Genomic DNA, 20741 nt, shown 5'->3' with positions numbered 1-20741 from the left:
GTCTCAGTCTTCGCGCTGCATCGGAGCGAGAGAGCCGTAATTTTTTCTAGCAAAGTAATTTCGTTAATTCAAACGCGGCTAACTCTTCGAAAATTGCGAACATTTTTGTACAAAAAATTTTGCTTTAACAATTGCAAACATAAGTGCACTTTCAATATACAGATAAATTAATTTTTATAAAAATCCAATTGAAAATAAAAGCAGCCGTAGTTGGCGTAGGTAAAAACGCTTCAATCTGCGTTCGCAACTCAAATAAAGCTAAATAAATACATACAGACGATCAGTGATCTAAGCTATGTATACATATATGGACATAAACAATTAAGCTGACTTTGCATTCTAAGCGACGCTCCAAAGCGGACGCAAGCAATTAACAAAGTGCCAAGTGAGCAACAAATGGTGTAAGATAGATTATACTCGTATGTGCATATATGTCAATAGACATTTCCGACAGCTATTATTTAAGCTGAGAGTGCGCCGAACAGCGTCTTTTAATTTGCGAATTCGTTCGCTGTAGGAGCTGAGCACAAGCAAAAATAGTGTTATTATTTTAATTTGCCGCGGTGATAAGATACGATTTTCTTTGCACTGCAGATTTGTTTAGTAAGCTTACGCTCTGCCCTTCCACGGTGCTCAGAAATAATAATGTTTATAACTTCCCTTGCATTGAGAAGCGAAGTGAAATTTTGGATTCACGTGCTTGTATTAATAACTGCATTTTTTCGCATTTCGAATGCAATACCGGTACCAGCCTCAAGAGGAACGGGCGCAAATGGTAAGTAAAGTAAGGGGGAAAAAAATACACATAAAGTTGCATCACATTCAAAAAGAAAAAAATAGGCACTACTAAATTAAAATTAACTCACTTAATGCAATAAAAGATTATTTTCCTTAACTAGCTGTGTTATAATTTTACGCTGCCTGAATTTTACGAGAAGCTTTTTGATGGAAGAAATACTCTTGGAGGTTTGCGATTGCCTGCCGAGGGGCGACCGCTGTTATAAAAAAAAATAACTTTTTCTAATTTCAAATATTTCCCGGACCAGGGATCCAACCAAGTCCCTTTGGAGTAGTAGTACGCACCTCTAACCACTCAGCCATAGCGTCTGAAGTGAAAATGAGCTTTAGCTATCAATAAAAAAATGTAGTTTATGTATGTATTTCTGCAAACTCCCATTACATGGGTGGTAGGCAAGATTATTGCCCGATTTTACCCATTTAATACCCTCCGTCCTTAGCTTAAATGCACGTCCCAAGTTTTGTTAAGATATCTCATCGAACAGACAAACATCACTAAATCGATTTCTATTTTCATTCTGAGTATTTCGGTGTATATATGCCCCTATCTATCTCGATTCCTTTAGTCTGTCACAAACAACTCTAAAAAAAAGAAAACTAAATTTTGGCGGGTGCTAAATTTTTGGCCGTGCTTCTAATTTTGTAGTATCTTCCTGTGCTCACACACACGGAGAGAATTAAACCGTCGACTGATAGCTTGCTCAACCTTTCGGGAATTAGGTACCGTAGGGTCCGAAGGACGTATATGAACCATACTTTCACTCGAAGACATTGTTGTCCATTGTCAGAGCCTTTTACAATACAAAGAGAAGAGAAAGGATCAAGGCATTCACCTGATGCATCATTTGCTTTCGACATTGATAATGAGGTGATCCAAGAATACCACCTCCGTTGTCCCTGTTAAACCGGTGCAACCGGTCCTCAATTGCATCCCCCATTGCATTTTTTGATGCTTTTTAGGGTCCTATCACAAATAGTTTTTAATAGAAAATGGTTAAATAAAAAATTTTTCACATGCATTTTTGAACCAGCCTAATTACTATAGTTCGAATTAATGTTATTCACCTACGCCTTGGTAAAAGTTGTCTATGGGCGCAGCACGTTCATGTAAATGGTCACCTTTTTCGCAGAAATCCCAGTCAACTATTTATTTTCTTTATTGGACGGAGAATTATGGGAAACCAACCATGCGAGACAGCATTTTTTAGGGTGTATAGAATTAATTATAAAAGAACTGAAAGATAATTATGCAAATTAAGTCAACGAAAGACTTAAGACACAAACTTTTCTTGCATGGAAAAATTTTTCCATAAATGGACTGTTCACCCCAATGATAAGCGATCAGGAAATTGAAATGATTCAGTTTTCCGCTGGCTTATAATTAACACTGAAACGATTTTTAATCCCAACCCACAGACACCACTCTCATTCATAACGATAAGTTCTCAAAACTTTTTTCTTGTTTTATTCTCTACCAGAACGTTTCCCAGACTTTTGTTCTTATTTGATCCCCCTTGAAAAGGTTTCTTTCCGGAAATGTTCCCCAACCTTTTTTCTCTCATTTTGTTCCCGTTCAAACTGCTCTCAATACTTTGGTTTCCGTTTCGCTCTTTTGTGGGAACGTTCTTGATAATACATTTTGTTCTCGCGCAGAACTAAACCAAAACTGGGCAGGCGTTCGCGGTCCCTGGAAAAAAAATTCAATAAATTATCTATTAAAAAAAAAGTTAAAATAAGAACAAATGTGAATTTTTCACTGATTTTTATTTGTTTTACTTTTGATCTAAAAAAATATTTTGTACTTATTTTGCTTTGCTTTTTTCTAAATAAAAGCTATATTTACTTTAAATAGTTTTATTGTAACTTTTGGTCACCGTATGAAAACTAAATAAAATAACACCGTTTATCCGGCTTTTTTCTTGATTTCAAAATCGTGAAGCAGTTTTTTTCAAATTGCAATTTTTTGAATAACTCGAAAATCGGTTTTAGAAAAAAGTCGAATAATCGAACACACTAATAAGTACATGTTTTATTAATATGCTTAGTAATACTATATACTTATAGTTTGTTTATTAACTTACAGAAGGCGACGCTTGTGTAGTGAAAGAGGGTGTCATTGGAAAATGTGCTCTACCCCGAAATTGTCCAGATCTCACAATGCAAATGCAAATTCACGGACTCTCAAGAAAAGATGTAGTCCGATGTGGTTTCACAACATATGATGAAATAATTTGCTGTCCCTTGAAAACGTCTACAAATGTGCTGGGAATTTTCAACACTACCGACAATTTCTTAAATGATAATAGGAATTCGAATGGCGGTAATAATACGCGAGGCGATTTTGGTGGACAGGAGCGAAAAGCACTAAAAGGCAGGCGCATTTTAATTTAACATATTCACTATTTTATCTGACATTTCATTAGTATATCTCTTCTGTTTTTAGCTTGTCGCTTACTCGAGCAATATTTAGAGCCCTACACCGTGCCACTCGTCCTGGGCGGCGTACCGGTATCGCCGGGCGAATATCCGCACATGGCTGCAATCGGCTATGCGTCGATCAATGCAGGTGGACCGCCCTATGAAATACGTTGTGGTGGTACGCTTATAGCTAAACGCTTTGTATTGACAGCAGCACATTGTGTTAATCGTCGTGATAGCGTACCGGTTATCGTACGTTTGGGTGTTACCGATTTTAACGATGCCGATCAAATGAAAAATGCTGTAGATGTACCCATTGAGGTAGGAATTGTGTAGGAAATATTTCTAAAGGGCAGAGATTATTCTTAAGTCTAATAACTCTAAACAGCTCGTGCATATTCATAAGGATTACGATAGTCTGCAGAAGTACGATGACATTGCCATAATCGAGCTAAAAAACGAGATCGAATACTCATCTTTAGTCTTTCCGGCTTGTCTGCATACAGAGGTGGCTGATCCGCCAGCAAGCGCAGCACTCAATGTTACCGGCTGGGGCACCACTAACTTGAAAAGTAGTCATGCATTAAAGAAATTACTTTCCTTTTGCTAATACCTAATAATTTAATTGTATTTTCATTGTCATACATACTATGTAGCTCGCGCGAAATCCGATGTCTTGCTGACGGCGCGCGTCAAAATTTCGTCAGTCGCAGATTGTAACGCGTCCTATGCGCGCGAAGGCCTCTTACCAAGTCGCGGCATATTGGATTCACAAATGTGCACACACGATCCGAATTCGATCAGCGACGCCTGTTGGGGTGACTCCGGCGGTCCGCTTAATCTCATCCTTGACGAAAAATATCGGCGAGTACATGTCATCGGTATTGTGTCGGCTGGTAGTGGCTGCGCCAGCGTCACTCCAAGTCTTTATACGCGTGTTGCTGCGTATTTGGATTTTATTGAGGGTATCGTGTGGAAGGATTTATGAACAGTTTGTGTAGTTTTGTTAAATGCATTTACATTTTCTTACATTACTTTTTACTCATTATCCTAACTAAATATGTAAGTATGTTTTAGACATCTGTTGTCTGTTGTTTTAAGATGAAATAAATAAGAATTGTTAAATACCAATTTTTAGCACAATTTTCCCTTGTTATGTATTTATGCATTTTTAGTATCAGACAGAAGTATAGGAACATTAATAAAGCCACTTGGCTGTCCTCAAAGAACCAAGCACCAAATTGATCACGTTGTGAAAGACGGAAATTACTACCTTGTTGCAGCTACATATATACCCGGTGCAGGTATCAAATATCGTCGTTTCAACTTTCTCTAAACTACATTTGCATGATAAGCAGGGGGGTGTTCCCGATTTCCGAGAGTTAATGAAATAATTGAACCAAGTTTGGCAGAAATCTACCGAGATACACCTTTTAGTCATAAGTGGGCGGTGCCACGCCCGATACCTATAAGTCCATAGCAGTCTTATTTATTGTTAAGCGTCCTCAGTTATTGAAATATCGGAATTTTCGGATGTCTAAAATTTACCGTTATACGGGAAGTGGGTGTAATTTTAGTCCGATTTGAATAATTTTCAACAAATTGCTTTCCGTACCAAGGTGCACCGAGTTTGGTTGAAATTGATAAATCGGTTACCGAGATACACATTTGTGGTCATTGTCCAAAAATTTATAATATTCAAATTTTCTGCTAAGTAGTTATTGCAATCATCGATTTTAAGTGAATTAGCCCCAGTAGTTACCAATTTATCGCAGTTTTCGTGTTTCTGTAAATTACCGTTATTTTCAACAGATTTCTTAGTTAGACCCTAACCAAGGCTCGTACCGAGTTTGGGAAGCATTGGTGAAGCGGCTACTGAGATACAGCATTTCATCATATTTTTTGCCAAAATTCGACTTCACATACTACTTAATTTTCAACAATTTGGATCCAATATTTACTGAAATATCGTAGTTTTTGCATTTTTCGAAAATACCATTATATAGGGGGGTGGGCGTGGTTACAGTCCGACTTCGCACATTTTCAATACCAACCTACCTTGGGTAAAGGGAAACCTACATACCGAATTTCGTTGAGATATCTCAATTTTTGCTCGAGTTATCGTGCACATGGACGGACGGACAGACGGACATGGCTTAATCGACTTCTCTATTCATTCTGAGCATTTGTGTATACATTTGTCTATATATATTAGAGCTCTAGATACCCGGGTATCGAGCAATGCGAGTAGCTCGATACTCGCTCGAAACTCGTTCATTGCTCAACTGCTCAAATGTTTGTTCAAAATTTTCGAGTTTTTGAACAATTTCATAAACAAAAGAAAATTTGTAAATTGTATTTGTCAGCAGCTGCTTTCTAATTCACGTTAAATAAATTATATTATTAAATACCAATGTAACAATCTTTGCATTATATATCAATAATTTGAAAAATTTAAAAAGTTGCTACCATGATACAAAAAACAAGGTAGTTCCATTGTCACTTTTTCGTCGCCATATTAACAACCTGACAATTAAGCAGATTGTGACATTTCGTGCTACCATACCCAATATCTAAAATCCTTCAAATTTTCTTATTAATGTTTTGTCGATTTAAAAATATTTTGTTCTTAAGCATAGCATAATAAGAAATAAACAAGAAATAAGTGTGAAATTCCACAACATTTCCTTGAAACATTTTTGCAACATGAAGCTAGCAGCACAATTGTATATTTTAAATTGTGTGAAAGCTGACAGTTTGTAGAATTCAGTAGCGACGAAAAAGTGGTTAAACCTTACCCAAGCCGAGCATAAAACTTGCGACGCAATTTCGGCTTATGTCTGTGGGTCTTGGCAAGAATGTAATCCCCGAAGGTTTAGCTTAAAATGGTTTTCGGGATACACCCTGTGATCATGTTACTTTCCAGAAGGTGTGGCGCCCGTTTTTCTGTACATATTTTCGTTGGGAAAATACCTTATCACAGTATTCTAGGTAAATGCTTCCAGAGGTATCCATGCGTCACCAGAATTTTAGTTTATTTGGCTTATACCGCTAGCTCTTTTCAACGGCTACGAGATTGTTTTCATATACCCCCATTTTTCATAGGTTTGGGATTGATTTCATTTGCCTCTATTCCTAGTTCTACGGTGGCACGCCGCATTTTCCAATAAACTCATATTTTTCCATGAGCTTGAGATTGACTTCATATACATATATCCATACAAAGTTCCAGGACTCTACCACAAATACTTCCAGAGATATGCACTATGAAAAATTCGATTTGTATGGGAGGTTCTACACGCCCTTTAGATATCGGTTTTGTTTTAGCCTATAACCATTATTCGAAAACTTGTGTTCGAAATTTCAAAAAAAAAAGCCGGTATGGGCATTATGACTCCTCAAGCGAAATGAACTAATGATTGCAAAAAATGAAATCAAACATCGTAGTTGACCAAAAAAGAATATTAGACTTCATTCTCTCAACTTCTCAGAATGTAGAAAAGCTAAGAAATATATAATAAGATAGGATATATTAAAACAGCCTCCAAAACATTTACTAAAGACACCCCTGGACTACGCAAATCAGCTTTATTGAAAATTTGTTTTTATCTATTTATTTTATCCTTCAATTTTGGGTGTGTCAAAATTTCATGTGAAAACAATATGTGTTGCTAGAAAAATTTTACGGCCCATGGGTTCCAAAGTAAATTCCATTGCTGTTAAATGGACAAAGACAATATGTATTAAATAACACATCGAAATGTGTAATTTCAGTAATTTGTGTAAATGTGTAATTTCAGAATTACATCAGAATCACGTATCCGATATAGAAAACTACATTGTGAAATAATGAGATGACATGAGGACACTAACATCATTTTAAAATATGTTCACTAAAATTGTATTAATATTAAAATAATGATGTGGCAAGTTGTTATCGAATTTAATGTAAAATTTAAACGTTTTCAAGATAAGATATTGATTGTTTTTAAAAGGTATATATTAATACAACTATTTTCTTTATAATCCCAAATTTAGGATATAAAATGTCCCACACCAAAAAACTTACAATTGGGTAATGCCGCTTCGAATTTTTCACAATTGAGCAATTGTCAAAAATCTGCTTTTTAATCAAAAAGTTGTTTATTGAAACTACCTTCTTTTTTGTATCATGGTTGCTACCAAAAATGTCAATATAATAAAAAAAAACATTGCTCAAATTACTAGAAAAAACTCGAATTGCTCGAGCTCATGCTCGAAAATTTTCGAGTAATGAGCATTGAACAAGTGTGCGAGTACTCGCTGCTCATATACCCGGGCTGTTTGAAAATGTGCGAACAAAATCGAGAGCTCTAATATATATCTCTATTCGTTTTGGCTGTTACAAACTACCGTTAGTGAACAAAGTTAACATAGCCTTGTGCACAAGTGCGCTCGGATATAAATATGTCACTTAGACCCTTTTTTCAATTACATACATATAACGACAATCTTAAGAAGGATGTTATCAAGTAAAAAATACGTAGGACCCCAGCAAAAACTTTTCTGTTAAAAAAAAAAAAAAAAAAAAAATTGTCTTGCGGCGAATTGTAATGCGTTACTCCATCGATACAAATATTAAGCGCTTACCAAAGAATCAAAGTTTTTGCTGGGATGTTCTCACTTTTAATGGGAAATGGAAAAATGTACATAATTTTACAATCATTTTAATTTACAGAAGAAACATTTATTTTAAGTACATACGTAGTATTTCTTTCTCAAATGTAATTAATAAAAAAAATGCATTAAAGTACTTATACTGCAAATTTCTTCAAACAGGTACTTGAGATTTCATTGTGAATTCATTCTTTAACCTGATCCATAGTATTGTGCATTGTATGAGAATCCTTCCGTCTGCGTTGCTTCCAAAACAATAGAGATAAAGCGTTGACCAATGCCACCAGCCACTACATAAGCATTGCCTTCATTATTATCCTGGTTGCAAACGATTTCCACATAAGTAACGATGCTGCCAGCGCCCGATTGAGGGTAGGTCAGTTGAATGGTTACATCCTTCGCGACCTGATAAGTGAAAACATCGGCTGCCTGTGCAACCAAACGATCACCTGAAATGTAGGGAAAGAAAAATTTGGATAACACGACTGAAAATTTCTGAAGACGATGATTTTTGATACAGTGCTTATCATAACTATACGGCACCCACAAATGAATTGAAGTTTTAACTACACTGCTGGAACAAAGTATTGTCACAGCAAATTTTTCACAATATATGCAACAATTTTTATTCAAATATTTTTACGCCAATTTTTTATAAAAATAAGGTTCATTCAACAACAAAAAAACATAAAAATAAAATACCTAAACTTTGTGCAAAACTCGCGAAAATTCAGTAAATTTTCATCAAAATTTTCAACTTTTTAATCAGGTTTTTTTAAATTTTTTTGAGTATGCAGTTTAGCAGCCCATTAAATTCTAGTAAAAAAATGCAGGTTCGGAGCTAGTCGAAAATCGCGTTGATTTTTGAGAATTTTTTTTTGTCGAAGGTGTTTTGCATTTTTTCCATATAAAGTATTTTCGAAAAACATTTTTTGTATGGAAGAGAGCTACTTAAAACTTTGCATAATAAAATTGAATGGGCTACAAATCTGCATATTCATAAAAATTCAAAAAAATCTGATCAAAAACTTGAAAATTTTCATGAAAATTTGCTGAATTTTCGCGAGTTTTACACAAAGTTTAGGAATTATATTTTTATATTTTTCGTTGTAGAATGAACTATATTTTTATACGAAATCAGCGGAAAAATATTAGAATGAAAATTGTTGCATATATTGTGAAAAATTTGCTGTGCCAATACTTTGTTCCAGCAGTGTAATGGTTTATTATTAATAAATTTTCATTGTTTTTTTTTTATAAAAATATAGCTCTTTCTATAGTTATGACAAGCACCTTCGTTTAATTATTATTTTTTAATTATAGATATGGAAGTATGTTTGTACCATAGAAATTGCCCACAAAGTTCCAAAAGTTTTGGGTTAATTTTCTTTATTGGATAATTGTTTTATCAACGATAATATTTCAGCTTCAACCCTTGCATAATTATTTTTTTAAATAAATATGAACCAATCAATATTTGCAAAAAAAAAGAACTCATTCGCTTTATTTAGTAAAAAGCCTCTTTTATTCTACGTTAAATTATTTCCATAAAATTGATTTTTAAATCATTACACTTCATTGAACTTAAAAAAAAAAATATGAAAATGTGTTTTTGGTTCTTCGATATGGATTCCTTGAAGCAAGAGCAGCAAACCAAGTTTTTAAATTTTATTAAAAAGTTCATTCCGTACTATTTCCAGGTCAAATGAGATAAAAATTAAAACTTTATATTCTTTAATGTCATTTTAAAGCTCAAGTTAATTTTTTTAATCCAACAAGAATTTTTTTGCTGACCTGCCCATCTCAAAATCTTTAAAATACCGTTACATTTATTTCGCTATTTATTCTTCTTGTTCTCGATATATTTATGTATTAGATTTTGTCACAAAGAAAGTTAGTTTTCCACACTGTGAACCATATGAGTACATAGTGGATTCAGAGTAGCGATGGCCACGAGATATTTAGTCCAGAGAGACCCACGGTACTGATTCTAAAAAGGCGAGGATGTGCGGTAACTGGTACTTGCTTAAAGGTTTGTCTGAAAAACGTCGGTTCGGGCGGGTTCGGGACCAAAAACTTGAATGTCGGAATGGGCGTGCTCAATTTTTAATAGTTTGTTCCGCAACCACCTCTTATTCAGAGCTTTGAAGTAGCGAATTGGACGAGCTGTAGAAATCTTTTTGCAGGAAGGCTTTCACACACCGCCCTTATATGTAGATATACCAGCGGTTATTGGAGCTAAAAGAGGATTTATCTTCTAATTGACTGGGTATCAGTATAGTAACCATTCCAATCATCAGACCAAATTGCGCTTAAAGGCTGGTTTTAACGTGTAGGCTGTCGTCTGTGAACGTCTTTTTAGCCTTAGCTTACCACGCACATTGGCCGCTTTATATGATTTAGGCTGCCAAAAGTCAATTTTTCAGAGTTAACTTACAACAAAACAAATGTATTGTCTGATAAGCAAGAATCCCGACAAACAATGCCCACCACTTCCCGGGTCCTAGCACTGCGCGCGCGGACCACACTGTACACTTTTTCGTTATCGGAGCTTAGAGCGAAACAAACCAAATGTCTTGCTCGAGTGGAGGGACATCAGCATCGTCCCTAAACATAGTCCTGCATTCTCCTTCATTTTACGTGCTCTGTATGCACATCGAAGAGCAGTATCATTTTTAGTGAATCAGCTTTAAAACCAAAGGCATGTAATTTTTGAACTTTGGTGAGTTAACCAAATTATAACACGAACCTTAAAACATCTCGCGAACTTCTTATCCCGTAGAGAAATTTTTAAGAACATGAGTATACTGACTCCTACAAAAACTGCAAAAACAAATAAGAGCCTGGAGGCGCAAAGAACTCAATGTTCTGTGCTTTACGTAAAGAAACTGAGCGATGTAGCGGGTATAATATTGCTCGGTTTCATCAACTAGACTTGGCTCTATATGGTATCAAAATGGGTCAATAGAGGGCTTAAGTGTTCTGGTGGGCCCTGCCAGTTGCGACTTCATCTTAACTTAACCAGTACTGGTTTGGTTTGCTGCCTTGAAATAGTTTTTGACCAACCCTTTCGTAAAGCTTCGGCCCATCCGTGTAAAACTTTACCGGTTCTTCCTTCCAACCACTGCCCCCTGTCCACTCATCTCACTCAGACTAATAACACCGTTATCCATGTTATCAGGGATGAAATCGTAGTTTCGAGGATAGTCATGTGTCCAGACCCCGAGTCAGTCTGGCAACCATTGCCGAAGCTGCTTTACCGGCGATGTCGACGGGCTTTGTGGTAAGCAAGATGTTAAGGGTCAGGTTGGGTGTGGTCCTAAGTGTCCCACTGATTGCAATGAGGCCAGCTCGTTGCGTTCGCTTCAACCTACGGACTAATGTAGAATTCAGTGCATTCCTCTAGACTGCATAAAACATAATGGGAGGGCGCGAGAGGGCACCATATTGCGGCGTGCCCCCGTTAACACTGCCCTGGACGATGGTACCACACCACTCCGCTGCGACAACTCTGTCACTGATCATGCGGTGAATGAGACTAAAAAGGTCTGCTTTAACCCCAAGCTTACTCAGGCATCTGACTGTAGCCCCCGGTAGTACATTGTTACCCACAGGGAATCGGCCTCACAATAGTAGGCATTCGCATGGGAAATGAAGAACTGTTTTATCACTGTGATCTGAGCATCAGCTACGGTAGTTTCTGTTGTATGGAAGTCCTATTCTGCACCGCCTTTGCAGGAATTAGGTATGAGGCTCTTGGCCGCGATATGTTTAAAGACGAACATCTGAACTCTTTGACACCCAAAATCTGCTTAGGTTTAAGGAAATTAAAACAGCAAAATGTACTCGTTGTTTTCGTGCCTATTTCCAACAAAAAAAAGTTCATCACAGCACCATTTTCACAGTGCATCCAAACGCGCTCATGTTCTAACCAATGCGTCTGATCTCTCGCTACCTTCTATTTCCCTCTGGCGGGGAGCCCAGACAATAGTGATGGGCATTGTCTGAGTCACGGAGCATTGTTCCACTTTTCTTCACTCTTTAAAAATCGTTGCCTGCATTTGGTTTCAGTACTGCCAAGCTATTAGGATGAATCTTTGCTATTTTTATCCTGGCTGTTTCTTTAGTATCCCGAAGGCCCTGCAGATACCCAGAGTTACGGGTTAGTGTAGGCATTTAAGTTTTCCACAAAATACCTTTAGTTGGTCTAAATATAGTCACATGCTCGTTACGCAAGGACTGAGACAGAAACGACACTCTATTGGCACATTTTAAAAAAAATTTTAATTTTTTGTCAATATAGTGCTATAACTTCTCCCGCTTAGACTTTGTTGCTTTTTCAATTTTTCCTAATAAACAATCGTGGTACAAAGCTCAATAAAAATATTAAAAATTTTAATTTTTTATTGATATATGTATGTAAAACAAATATTGCAACGAAAAGTTTTTTGACAGTATGGATAATTTCAGCAATTTAATTTTAAAAAATTAGCAAATTCCGAACTTTCAAGTTTTCATTTGAAATTAATATAATTTCTAAATATTTTTCAAAAATAGCCACTGTACGTATAATTAGTTTTCGCAACTAAATTACATTTTAAGAAACAACTGCATTCAAACCAATCAAAAAGTGAACCCTTTCGACCCAGCGGTCAACAAGGGTTAGGATTTTTTTTGCAATAAAAAATCATTTTTTTTTTAATAATATGCTTCATAATTAATTTTTGCACCAAAAAATGTTAAATTACCCATAGAGGATTGCTGCAATGCATACAAACTCAACTGGAAATTTAATCAACAAATCGCACACCATCTTCAAAAGAGAGACAACTCGAAAAAAAATGTTTGGTCGACTTTTATACATAAATCAATTCATAGGATTTATCTCCAATTACTGCAATAATTTTTTCTTCGTGATTATATTCTCTAACTAGAAAACTACTGTTATACATATGTACCTGTTTTTGTATTAAATAATTGGGTTGAATTGGCTGTTAGAGTTTTTCACTTGGCTAGAAATAACCCCAAGTTGTGAAAACGTCAGTTTATTGTTTCTTGGGAAATATTTTGATTCATGCAAATTCAAATTTTAAGGGAGGCCAATAAACGTTCGCCAAAGATAATACCGCTCATATTTTTAATTTCCCTACGCTGATAAGGTTTAACCCAAATACTAATTCCCCACACACTTACCTGACACACGACCGCCTAGACTGTAGCGCACCGATTGGCTCCTCGCATTGCTTTCCTCCTTTGTCATACGCGCCAAAACCAAACCTGGATGGTTCTTCTTGAATTCAGCGATATCCTTGACAACCGTAATGTCACGTACTTCTTGCTGTGTTAGGTTATTGCTATCTCTAGCGACACCAGCATTTACAACAGCATTTGCCAAAATGGCAAATAGGGCAATCGAAGCCAAACACATTACGCGCGAGTACATATCGGATTTATTATTATTATTTTTTTTTTTTTTGACAATAAAAAATTAACTTAAGTTGAGATTAAGCTTTAATTTTTAGATAAGTTTTTAGCCGGAAATTATAATGTTCGGAACTGTTGCCAAAACTGAATGACAATAAAATATCGCGATTGCGGCTATTTATATCAGAGCAGTGAGCGGTCGATAAAATTACAGCAGAAAATAAAAAAAAAAAAAATCGCTGCTTATCAGAGACAAGTGTGAAACGCTATCAACAGGTGCTAAAGGAAAAAATACAAACAGCAAACAATCCAAACAACGGCAAAACAAAATCACTACTTGTTCGAAAGTCACCGATAAGTGGCGCATCGCTGGTGATAAGCGTCGAACTGTCAGGGTAACTGTGTGCCCTACACAATTCAAATATGACAGCTACGAAGGGGAGATCAAGGGGAGAAGCACGTGAAATGGCAATATGTATGTGATAAATTTCGCTTGCAGACTTTACTATTTTGACAACGGAAAAACAAAAAGGTACATTGTTCAGTTCTTTCTTAGAAAAAATAACTGCATAAGACACTCGAAATACTATATGTATGTAACTTTGGCTTAACTTTTATAGGTGATCGTACACACACAATTTTTTAAACTTCTCTTTTCAACCAACATCATTAGTTCTTCGCGATCAGGTATCTCTCTCTGGTCGGGTTGCTTGTATCCTAAATTTAAGTTCAATGAAGAGGTGTCTGAACTCTTAACTCCTTTATGGGCATATGAACTGGTTTTCTTAACATAGTAGAGAACAAAGGTGGCGCCCACCTCGTGCCGCTATTCAGTAAATTTGACAGAATCGCTGTTTGTATGACATCGCACTTGTGCAACTTATTTACGTTTTTCTTGCAAAATTTATTATTCTTCTTCTTCCATTCTTGCTCGCGTTTTGACATTTATCTCTCGCAATTGCACCAGTGCAACGTCACACAAAAATCATTTTCAAAAATCCTCTCTGATAAGCGCAACCTTGTATTCTATCATTCTTGCGATATTAGTTACCCTTGAAAAATTATGAGCCCATGTAATTTCTTCTCCTTCTACAGAGCACTGGACAATCACATAGCAGACGCCGCAAAGTTTCTAGCTCTTATTCAATTCTTCAGCTTCTGTAGAAATCGTTATAGAAAACCCTAAAGCTCTCCGAGTGCCTTCCAATGGCAACATGGCCCATTGGCAGACCCATGGCTGTGGCTAGGTTACTTCTACCTATCAGGAGGAGACCTTTCGACCGCTTCACGTTCCACTCCGACCACCTGAGTTTCGTATATTGCAGGTGATGAGACTTGTCATTCTATCACTTGCCAATGTAAGAGATAGATCCCTTGCAGGTTGCGAGCAGCATATCTAAACCCTTTCAGGACTTTGAAAGTGGAACTGATGTGCCCCTTGCGGGTTATGTTTCGGTGCCCCGCCAACTGTAGCAAGTGAACCGCAAACTGCTCAGCTATCTCGTTTAGGGATCTACGGTAGTCCGCTACGGTTTTTGAATTGACTATCTGAGTAGATGGATACGTTGTTACATATGACTTATCCTGTACTTAAATATTCCACCACCTCATTTATTGCAGCAACCTCAGCTTGAAAGACGGGTTGTGGTTGGACAGCCGAAATAATTTGTCCAGCCCCAACTGTGCTGAGATTATGTGGAGTTCTACTCTAAGCAGTTTTTGTTGCAGGCATTGTGGGAGCTCGCCAACAAGACGCCCAAAGAGAATGGCATTTCTCCTGTTTGTGTTTCCTCTTTTGTTTGGGACCTCAGGGTTTCAGCAATTGTCACGCTGTCGACCAATACTACGTCGCGTGCAGTACAACTATCGCAGATTTCTTGCTTGTATCGGAAATAGGTTGCTTATGAAGTCTCAGTTTTCGCAAAGAAATTGAGAAAGCTGGAGATTTACTTTCCCGCGCTTCAGTGACATCCTTCTTGGGAAACGTTGAATCAAAGTGCGCCAAAATCGGAGCTCCTTAGAGAAGAAAATAGGACATTTGAATGGAGAACTTCTTACACCGCGCACATTTGGAAGCAATGAGCTGTTAATTTTCGAAGCTTCTTGAGTAACATGCTCAACTTGTTGTCGAAAGCCCAACCTTGGTCTTAAGACTTAACCTTAGCTGCAGCCTCTGAGTTTACAAGCGCTTTTCTTGCGCTAGCTAAATACTAACCTTTGCCACATTTCAAAGTTCGTTAGTGCCCGACCGTCAGCGAAACCTACGAGTTCCGCTCCCGAAGTAAGAGTTATACAAAAACTCCGTTGTACCTTACTTTCCATAGCAATGGATCTTGCACAGAGCCCTCTGGAACTACGGTTGTGATAACGAACCTCTTTTTACACACTTCGGTATTTTACTGAATAATGCGATTCGAGACGTAACTTTATAATATCTTCAGAATGTATACAGCTAGCCGTCATTGAAAGCGTTCCTCCGGCTGCGGTTTAGTATACAGACAGATCTAAGTTGAAAAATCGAAGAACTGGGGCAGGCATATTTGGACCGAATATCGTAAAATCGATACCAATGGTTAGCTAAAACACGACACGACACGACGCGAAGACTCATGCAATAGTAATTTTCGACAGAGAATGCTTTAGTAGAGGCACATCCTCGAAATATATATATTTGTATTATGTCTTAAATCGGGCAGCCGCATTGGCCCTGACGTCCCACAAAATAGGTTCCGAGCTAGTATGTGATTGCTTCTATGACCTAAAAGATTTTGGAGTTAAGAATACAGTTCAATTAGGAAGGGTGCCGTGGCATGAAGGACATGATGGCAATGAGGAGGTTGACAGTCTAGCGAAACGACGAGCTACCGCAGTAAATCATAGTCCGGAACCCTTTTGTGGGCCAACCAAAGCTCATATAAAGGGAACCAGAAATAACTGGGTAAATTGGATGGCATGCCCAGGCCAGAGATAATCCAAATAATTTATCTATCCTTCAAAAGAAGCTTTAAAGAAACTACTTAATTTAGGCAGAGAAGATTTCAAAACTCGCACGGTTCACTGTTCGCTTTGCTATCACTGCAGGAAAATTAATCTTTCAGATAAAAACGCCTGACGTATTTGCGAGCCGGACGATAAAACGCCAATGTCTGTGAATGTGACGCTCCTGCTAAGCGCAGACTAGCTCACTTGAGTTGTGCTACACTTAATCCATTTGAAGTTTGGAACAAAACGCCCTTGGACGTGCTAGGATATATTAAAAGCCTTCCCCACGTAGGACGGAGGGCCACGCGCAATAGATCGTTTTAGAGGTCGTATCCACCGCGACACAAACACTTTTGGGTCTTCTGCTACTGCAATTTTTAAGGCTTTATTTGGTTTGTCATCAGCACCTTAGGTCTTGCTCGGTCTGGATAAACGCTCCGAAACCTACGGAAGTAGTACTGTTCGTACTTCCTTAAGCATTACATGAAATTTTTCCTGTAGTGAGTGATTATATCGGGCGGCCACTACCCGATCAGCACCGTTTGTGTAATTTAAAATAACTTAAGAGACTCATTCATGCTTTTACGAATCTGCCGAGTGTTATTTTGTAGGAAAATTTTTTAATTATTTCTAGCCCACTGTGCGATTGGCAGGTAGCCTAATTAAACCCATTGGAATTTCAAAGTAATAAACATTTAAGCCAAATTACCAATCTGCACAAAATATTGATTTGACTTGGCTTTAATTAACATGATTTGTTTAATAATCTTCCACACAGCTGTATAAACAAATCGACGAATTTTCTAATTAAGAAATACTGCTAGTGTGAGTTCGATTGTCAATTAAGTGATAGCCAATTAAATAAGACTTTCCCCACTTGGCGCGAAAGGTCCAGAAAAATTCGTATTCTTAGAAATGTCAATCAAGTGTCACAATAATGGTAATATCTTTGATGAGTTATTAGTGTTTTTCTAGGTAATCTATATGTATTAAGCATTACTATAGATAAGCGCCTACTTATATAGATACATATTTACTATGAGTGGTCAAATACATTTTAAATTTATTGAAATATACGCAATTTATGTATAATATTTCATTATCTGCTGATTAAAAATTAACTCGATTTTCGGAATCAGCGCTCAATTCTTTATAGCAATTGTTAAAATTAAATTTAAATTTTTGGACAACTTTAAAAAAAAATTTAATTTTTTCTTTGGCAGAACTTCGTTATATGATAAAAGGAAAGTACTATAAAAAATTAGCTCAAATCAAAAATGGTCGATTCCAACCATTGTTTTTGTGGTTGTCGTAGCGGCTAAAACAACCCAGCCCAGATCGGTTAGTCCCTCAATCGTTGTCGTCAAGCTCTACTAGCGGTAGCCCCAAGAAGCGTGCGGCTTCGATGAGGTCTGTCCATAGGGACAGGAGCTTCGGTAGGGCGGGGTTCAGTGGGCATGCGAAGAGATGATGTGAGTCATGAGGCGTCTCTGCGCATGCCGGGAATTCGTTTAGAACATCTTCGTTTATTCGCCTCAGGCTGTCGGGTCTAGAATAAATATGCACATATGTATGTATGTAAGTTCACCCTACGAGCAACATTCCAAAAAGACGATGACAAAGTTCCGAGAGTAGTATTTTTGCCATGAATTAACTGGCTGCCGAGATAGGTCGATCTTTCACTCAGCCATCGATATATCTCTTTCACTCTGGGAGTAAGTTGTAGTACCGAACCTCGACATGATGCCGGCACGCGAGATGACACTGCTTGAAGAAAATTAAATTATGCATGCTTGCTGGCAGCGATCAGTCTGGGCTCGAATCGTCACATACGATATCGTACTACTCGTCACGTAAAGACATTTTTCGGATTATGACATATGTACATACGTGAACGTACTCTTTGTCCCATTCAGCTTGTACTGCTTGATGTATCACGTAATTTTTTCGTATCGTTTTCGATCCGTGGACGGATGTTACGATTCAAGCCCTGGTCAGCAATCGGTTCGAAGCGCGTGGGCTGTATGGAAGCCGGCCAGTGTTAATCCAGCCTGTTGCCGTCAAACTCATCTAACAGCAGAAAACAAATTATGACAAAAAATCGTTCTACAATGCCATCATACAACCACCNCACCGCGACACAAACACTTTTGGGTCTTCTGCTACTGCAATTTTTAAGGCTTTATTTGGTTTGTCATCAGCACCTTAGGTCTTGCTCGGTCTGGATAAACGCTCCGAAACCTACGGAAGTAGTACTGTTCGTACTTCCTTAAGCATTACATGAAATTTTTCCTGTAGTGAGTGATTATATCGGGCGGCCACTACCCGATCAGCACCGTTTGTGTAATTTAAAATAACTTAAGAGACTCATTCATGCTTTTACGAATCTGCCGAGTGTTATTTTGTAGGAAAATTTTTTAATTATTTCTAGCCCACTGTGCGATTGGCAGGTAGCCTAATTAAACCCATTGGAATTTCAAAGTAATAAACATTTAAGCTATATTACCAATCTGCACAAAATATTGATTTGACTTGGCTTTAATTAACATGATTTGTTTAATAATCTTCCACACAGCTGTATAAACAAATCGACGAATTTTCTAATTAAGAAATACTGCTAGTGTGAGTTCGATTGTCAATTAAGTGATAGCCAATTAAATAAGACTTTCCCCACTTGGCGCGAAAGGTCCAGAAAAATTCGTATTCTTAGAAATGTCAATCAAGTGTCACAATAATGGTAATATCTTTGATGAGTTATTAGTGTTTTTCTAGGTAATCTATATGTATTAAGCATTACTATAGATAAGCGCCTACTTATATAGATACATATTTACTATGAGTGGTCAAATACATTTTAAATTTATTGAAATATACGCAATTTATGTATAATATTTCATTATCTGCTTACGTATGTATGTATGTATGTATGTACATACAAATAAAACCGGTCAACAATGAAAACCTTTGTTTCCTTCAGTTTTTATGATGAGCTATTTGCTTGGGGTACTTACATATGAGTCGGTCGATTTGACAGGCCGTTTTTGATTTGGAAGAATTTTGGTCAGAACTTTCTTTTTACCATACATATAATGAAATTCTGGCAAAGGGAAAAAATAAATGTTTCAAAATTGTACGCTTTTCCGGATTTGGCAACTTTATTTTTTGAATATCTCAGAAACTATTTTAGTTCTGGTGGCCTCTTAAATTTCATATTTGGGTCTATATCACGATTGAGAGAATACAAAGGTTGCGCCGATCTCGGACCGCTATTCCTCTCTTAACGAGTTTGACAGAATTGTTGTTTGCATGACGTCACACTTGTGCAACTTGTTTACGTTTTCCTTGCAACATTTTTTCTTCTTCTTCCATTCTTGCTCACGTTTTGGCATTTCTCTCTCGCAATTGCACCAGTGTGACGTCACACAAAAGTTATTCTCAAAAATCCTCTCTGATCGGCGCAATCTTGTATTCTATCATTCTTGGGTCTATATCAAAAATGCATATTTAAAAAAAAAATTTAAATTACAGAATTTTGAAACTTAAAACCTAATAAATTTTTTCTTACAATGGCCCATATGAGTCAAAAACAAGCTATTGCTTGTTTTTAAAACTTCCGAAATTTTACTCGATTTATTCGAGCAAGATTGAAATAAAAGGTATGCAATTAAAAAAAAGCAATTGCAAATACCTATAACTGAGGATCGAAAGTCAATGTGATTCGAAAAGCGAAACGGACTAATACAAATTCATATTGCCAAGTATTCGAATCCGAATGATTTGCTTTTCAGATCGTAATACAGAGTGGAACCCCTGATGTTAAAAATTCTGAAATTTTCGAGGTTTGTTTTAAAGATTTACATTTTTGAACTTTAAAACAAAAAAAAATCTTGCAAACTCTAAATTGAATAAAAATATTTTTACACAATTTTATTCAGAGTTTGCAAAAAACTATTTTTTCAAAGTTCAAAAATTCGTATCTTTAAGAAAGGCACCTTCAAAATCTTTTAAGAGAAGTCGGTGATATTGTTGAAAACATTGAGTCATACATTTCTATAAGTTTTTGCTTTATGATTTTTTTTCAAAATTCTGTATCCATGTTTTTTTCGAAATGTCTTATATGTATATTTTTTCATTATAGCTCTATATATCACCTTTAAAACGATAGCCCAGTAAAATTACATCAAACTGGTACGAAAAAACAAAAAAAAAATTGTAATAGCGCTTTTTTGATGCAGTCTACTTCTATCTGACAGGTAGATCATGGAGTCTTACCTCTAAATGGTAACAGTCCGCCATCGTGGATTTAAGATTTTTTTTGTGTATTTTGCACTTTTCGTAAAAAAATGGTTATATACAAATTTGTAGAGAAGCTGAATACCGGTAAATGGAAAATATCTTGAAAGCTCTTCTATAGGATTAAAAATTAACTCGATTTTCGGAATCAGCGCTCAATTCTTTATAGC

General features: G+C 36.7%; 2 protein-coding genes across 3 annotated transcripts; one reads left to right on the top strand and one right to left on the bottom strand.

Moving 5' to 3' along the window:
- Positions 1-25: 25 nt before the first annotated feature.
- LOC108367483 (serine protease persephone-like) lies at positions 26-4351 on the top strand. 2 transcript variants are annotated; one of them, XM_017622103.1, is made up of 6 exons: positions 26-385; positions 595-775; positions 2882-3169; positions 3242-3537; positions 3605-3788; positions 3873-4351. In XM_017622103.1, the coding sequence occupies exons 2-6, from the start codon at positions 646-648 to the stop codon at positions 4202-4204; spliced, it is 1230 nt and encodes a 409-aa protein (XP_017477592.1). In that variant the 5' UTR covers positions 26-385; positions 595-645; the 3' UTR covers positions 4205-4351. The 2 variants fall into 2 exon arrangements, with proteins under 2 accessions (XP_017477592.1, XP_017477591.1); XM_017622102.1 differs by having other exon boundaries at positions 46-775.
- Positions 4352-7960: 3609 nt separating this feature from the next.
- LOC108367482 (uncharacterized) lies at positions 7961-13497 on the bottom strand. Its single transcript, XM_017622101.1, has 2 exons — positions 13066-13497; positions 7961-8321 (listed from the first exon to the last, which is right to left on the bottom strand). The coding sequence occupies exons 1-2, from the start codon at positions 13313-13315 to the stop codon at positions 8065-8067; spliced, it is 507 nt and encodes a 168-aa protein (XP_017477590.1). The 5' UTR covers positions 13316-13497; the 3' UTR covers positions 7961-8064.
- Between the last annotated feature and the right edge of the window lie 7244 nt (positions 13498-20741).

The sequence above is a fragment of the Rhagoletis zephyria genome, unplaced genomic scaffold (assembly GCF_001687245.7).
Source record: "Rhagoletis zephyria isolate East Lansing unplaced genomic scaffold, Rhagoletis_zephyria_1.1 Rzeph_scaffold_02699, whole genome shotgun sequence".
Taxonomy (NCBI): Eukaryota; Metazoa; Arthropoda; class Insecta; order Diptera; family Tephritidae; genus Rhagoletis; species Rhagoletis zephyria.
This window is presented reverse-complemented; position numbering and strand designations above follow the sequence as displayed.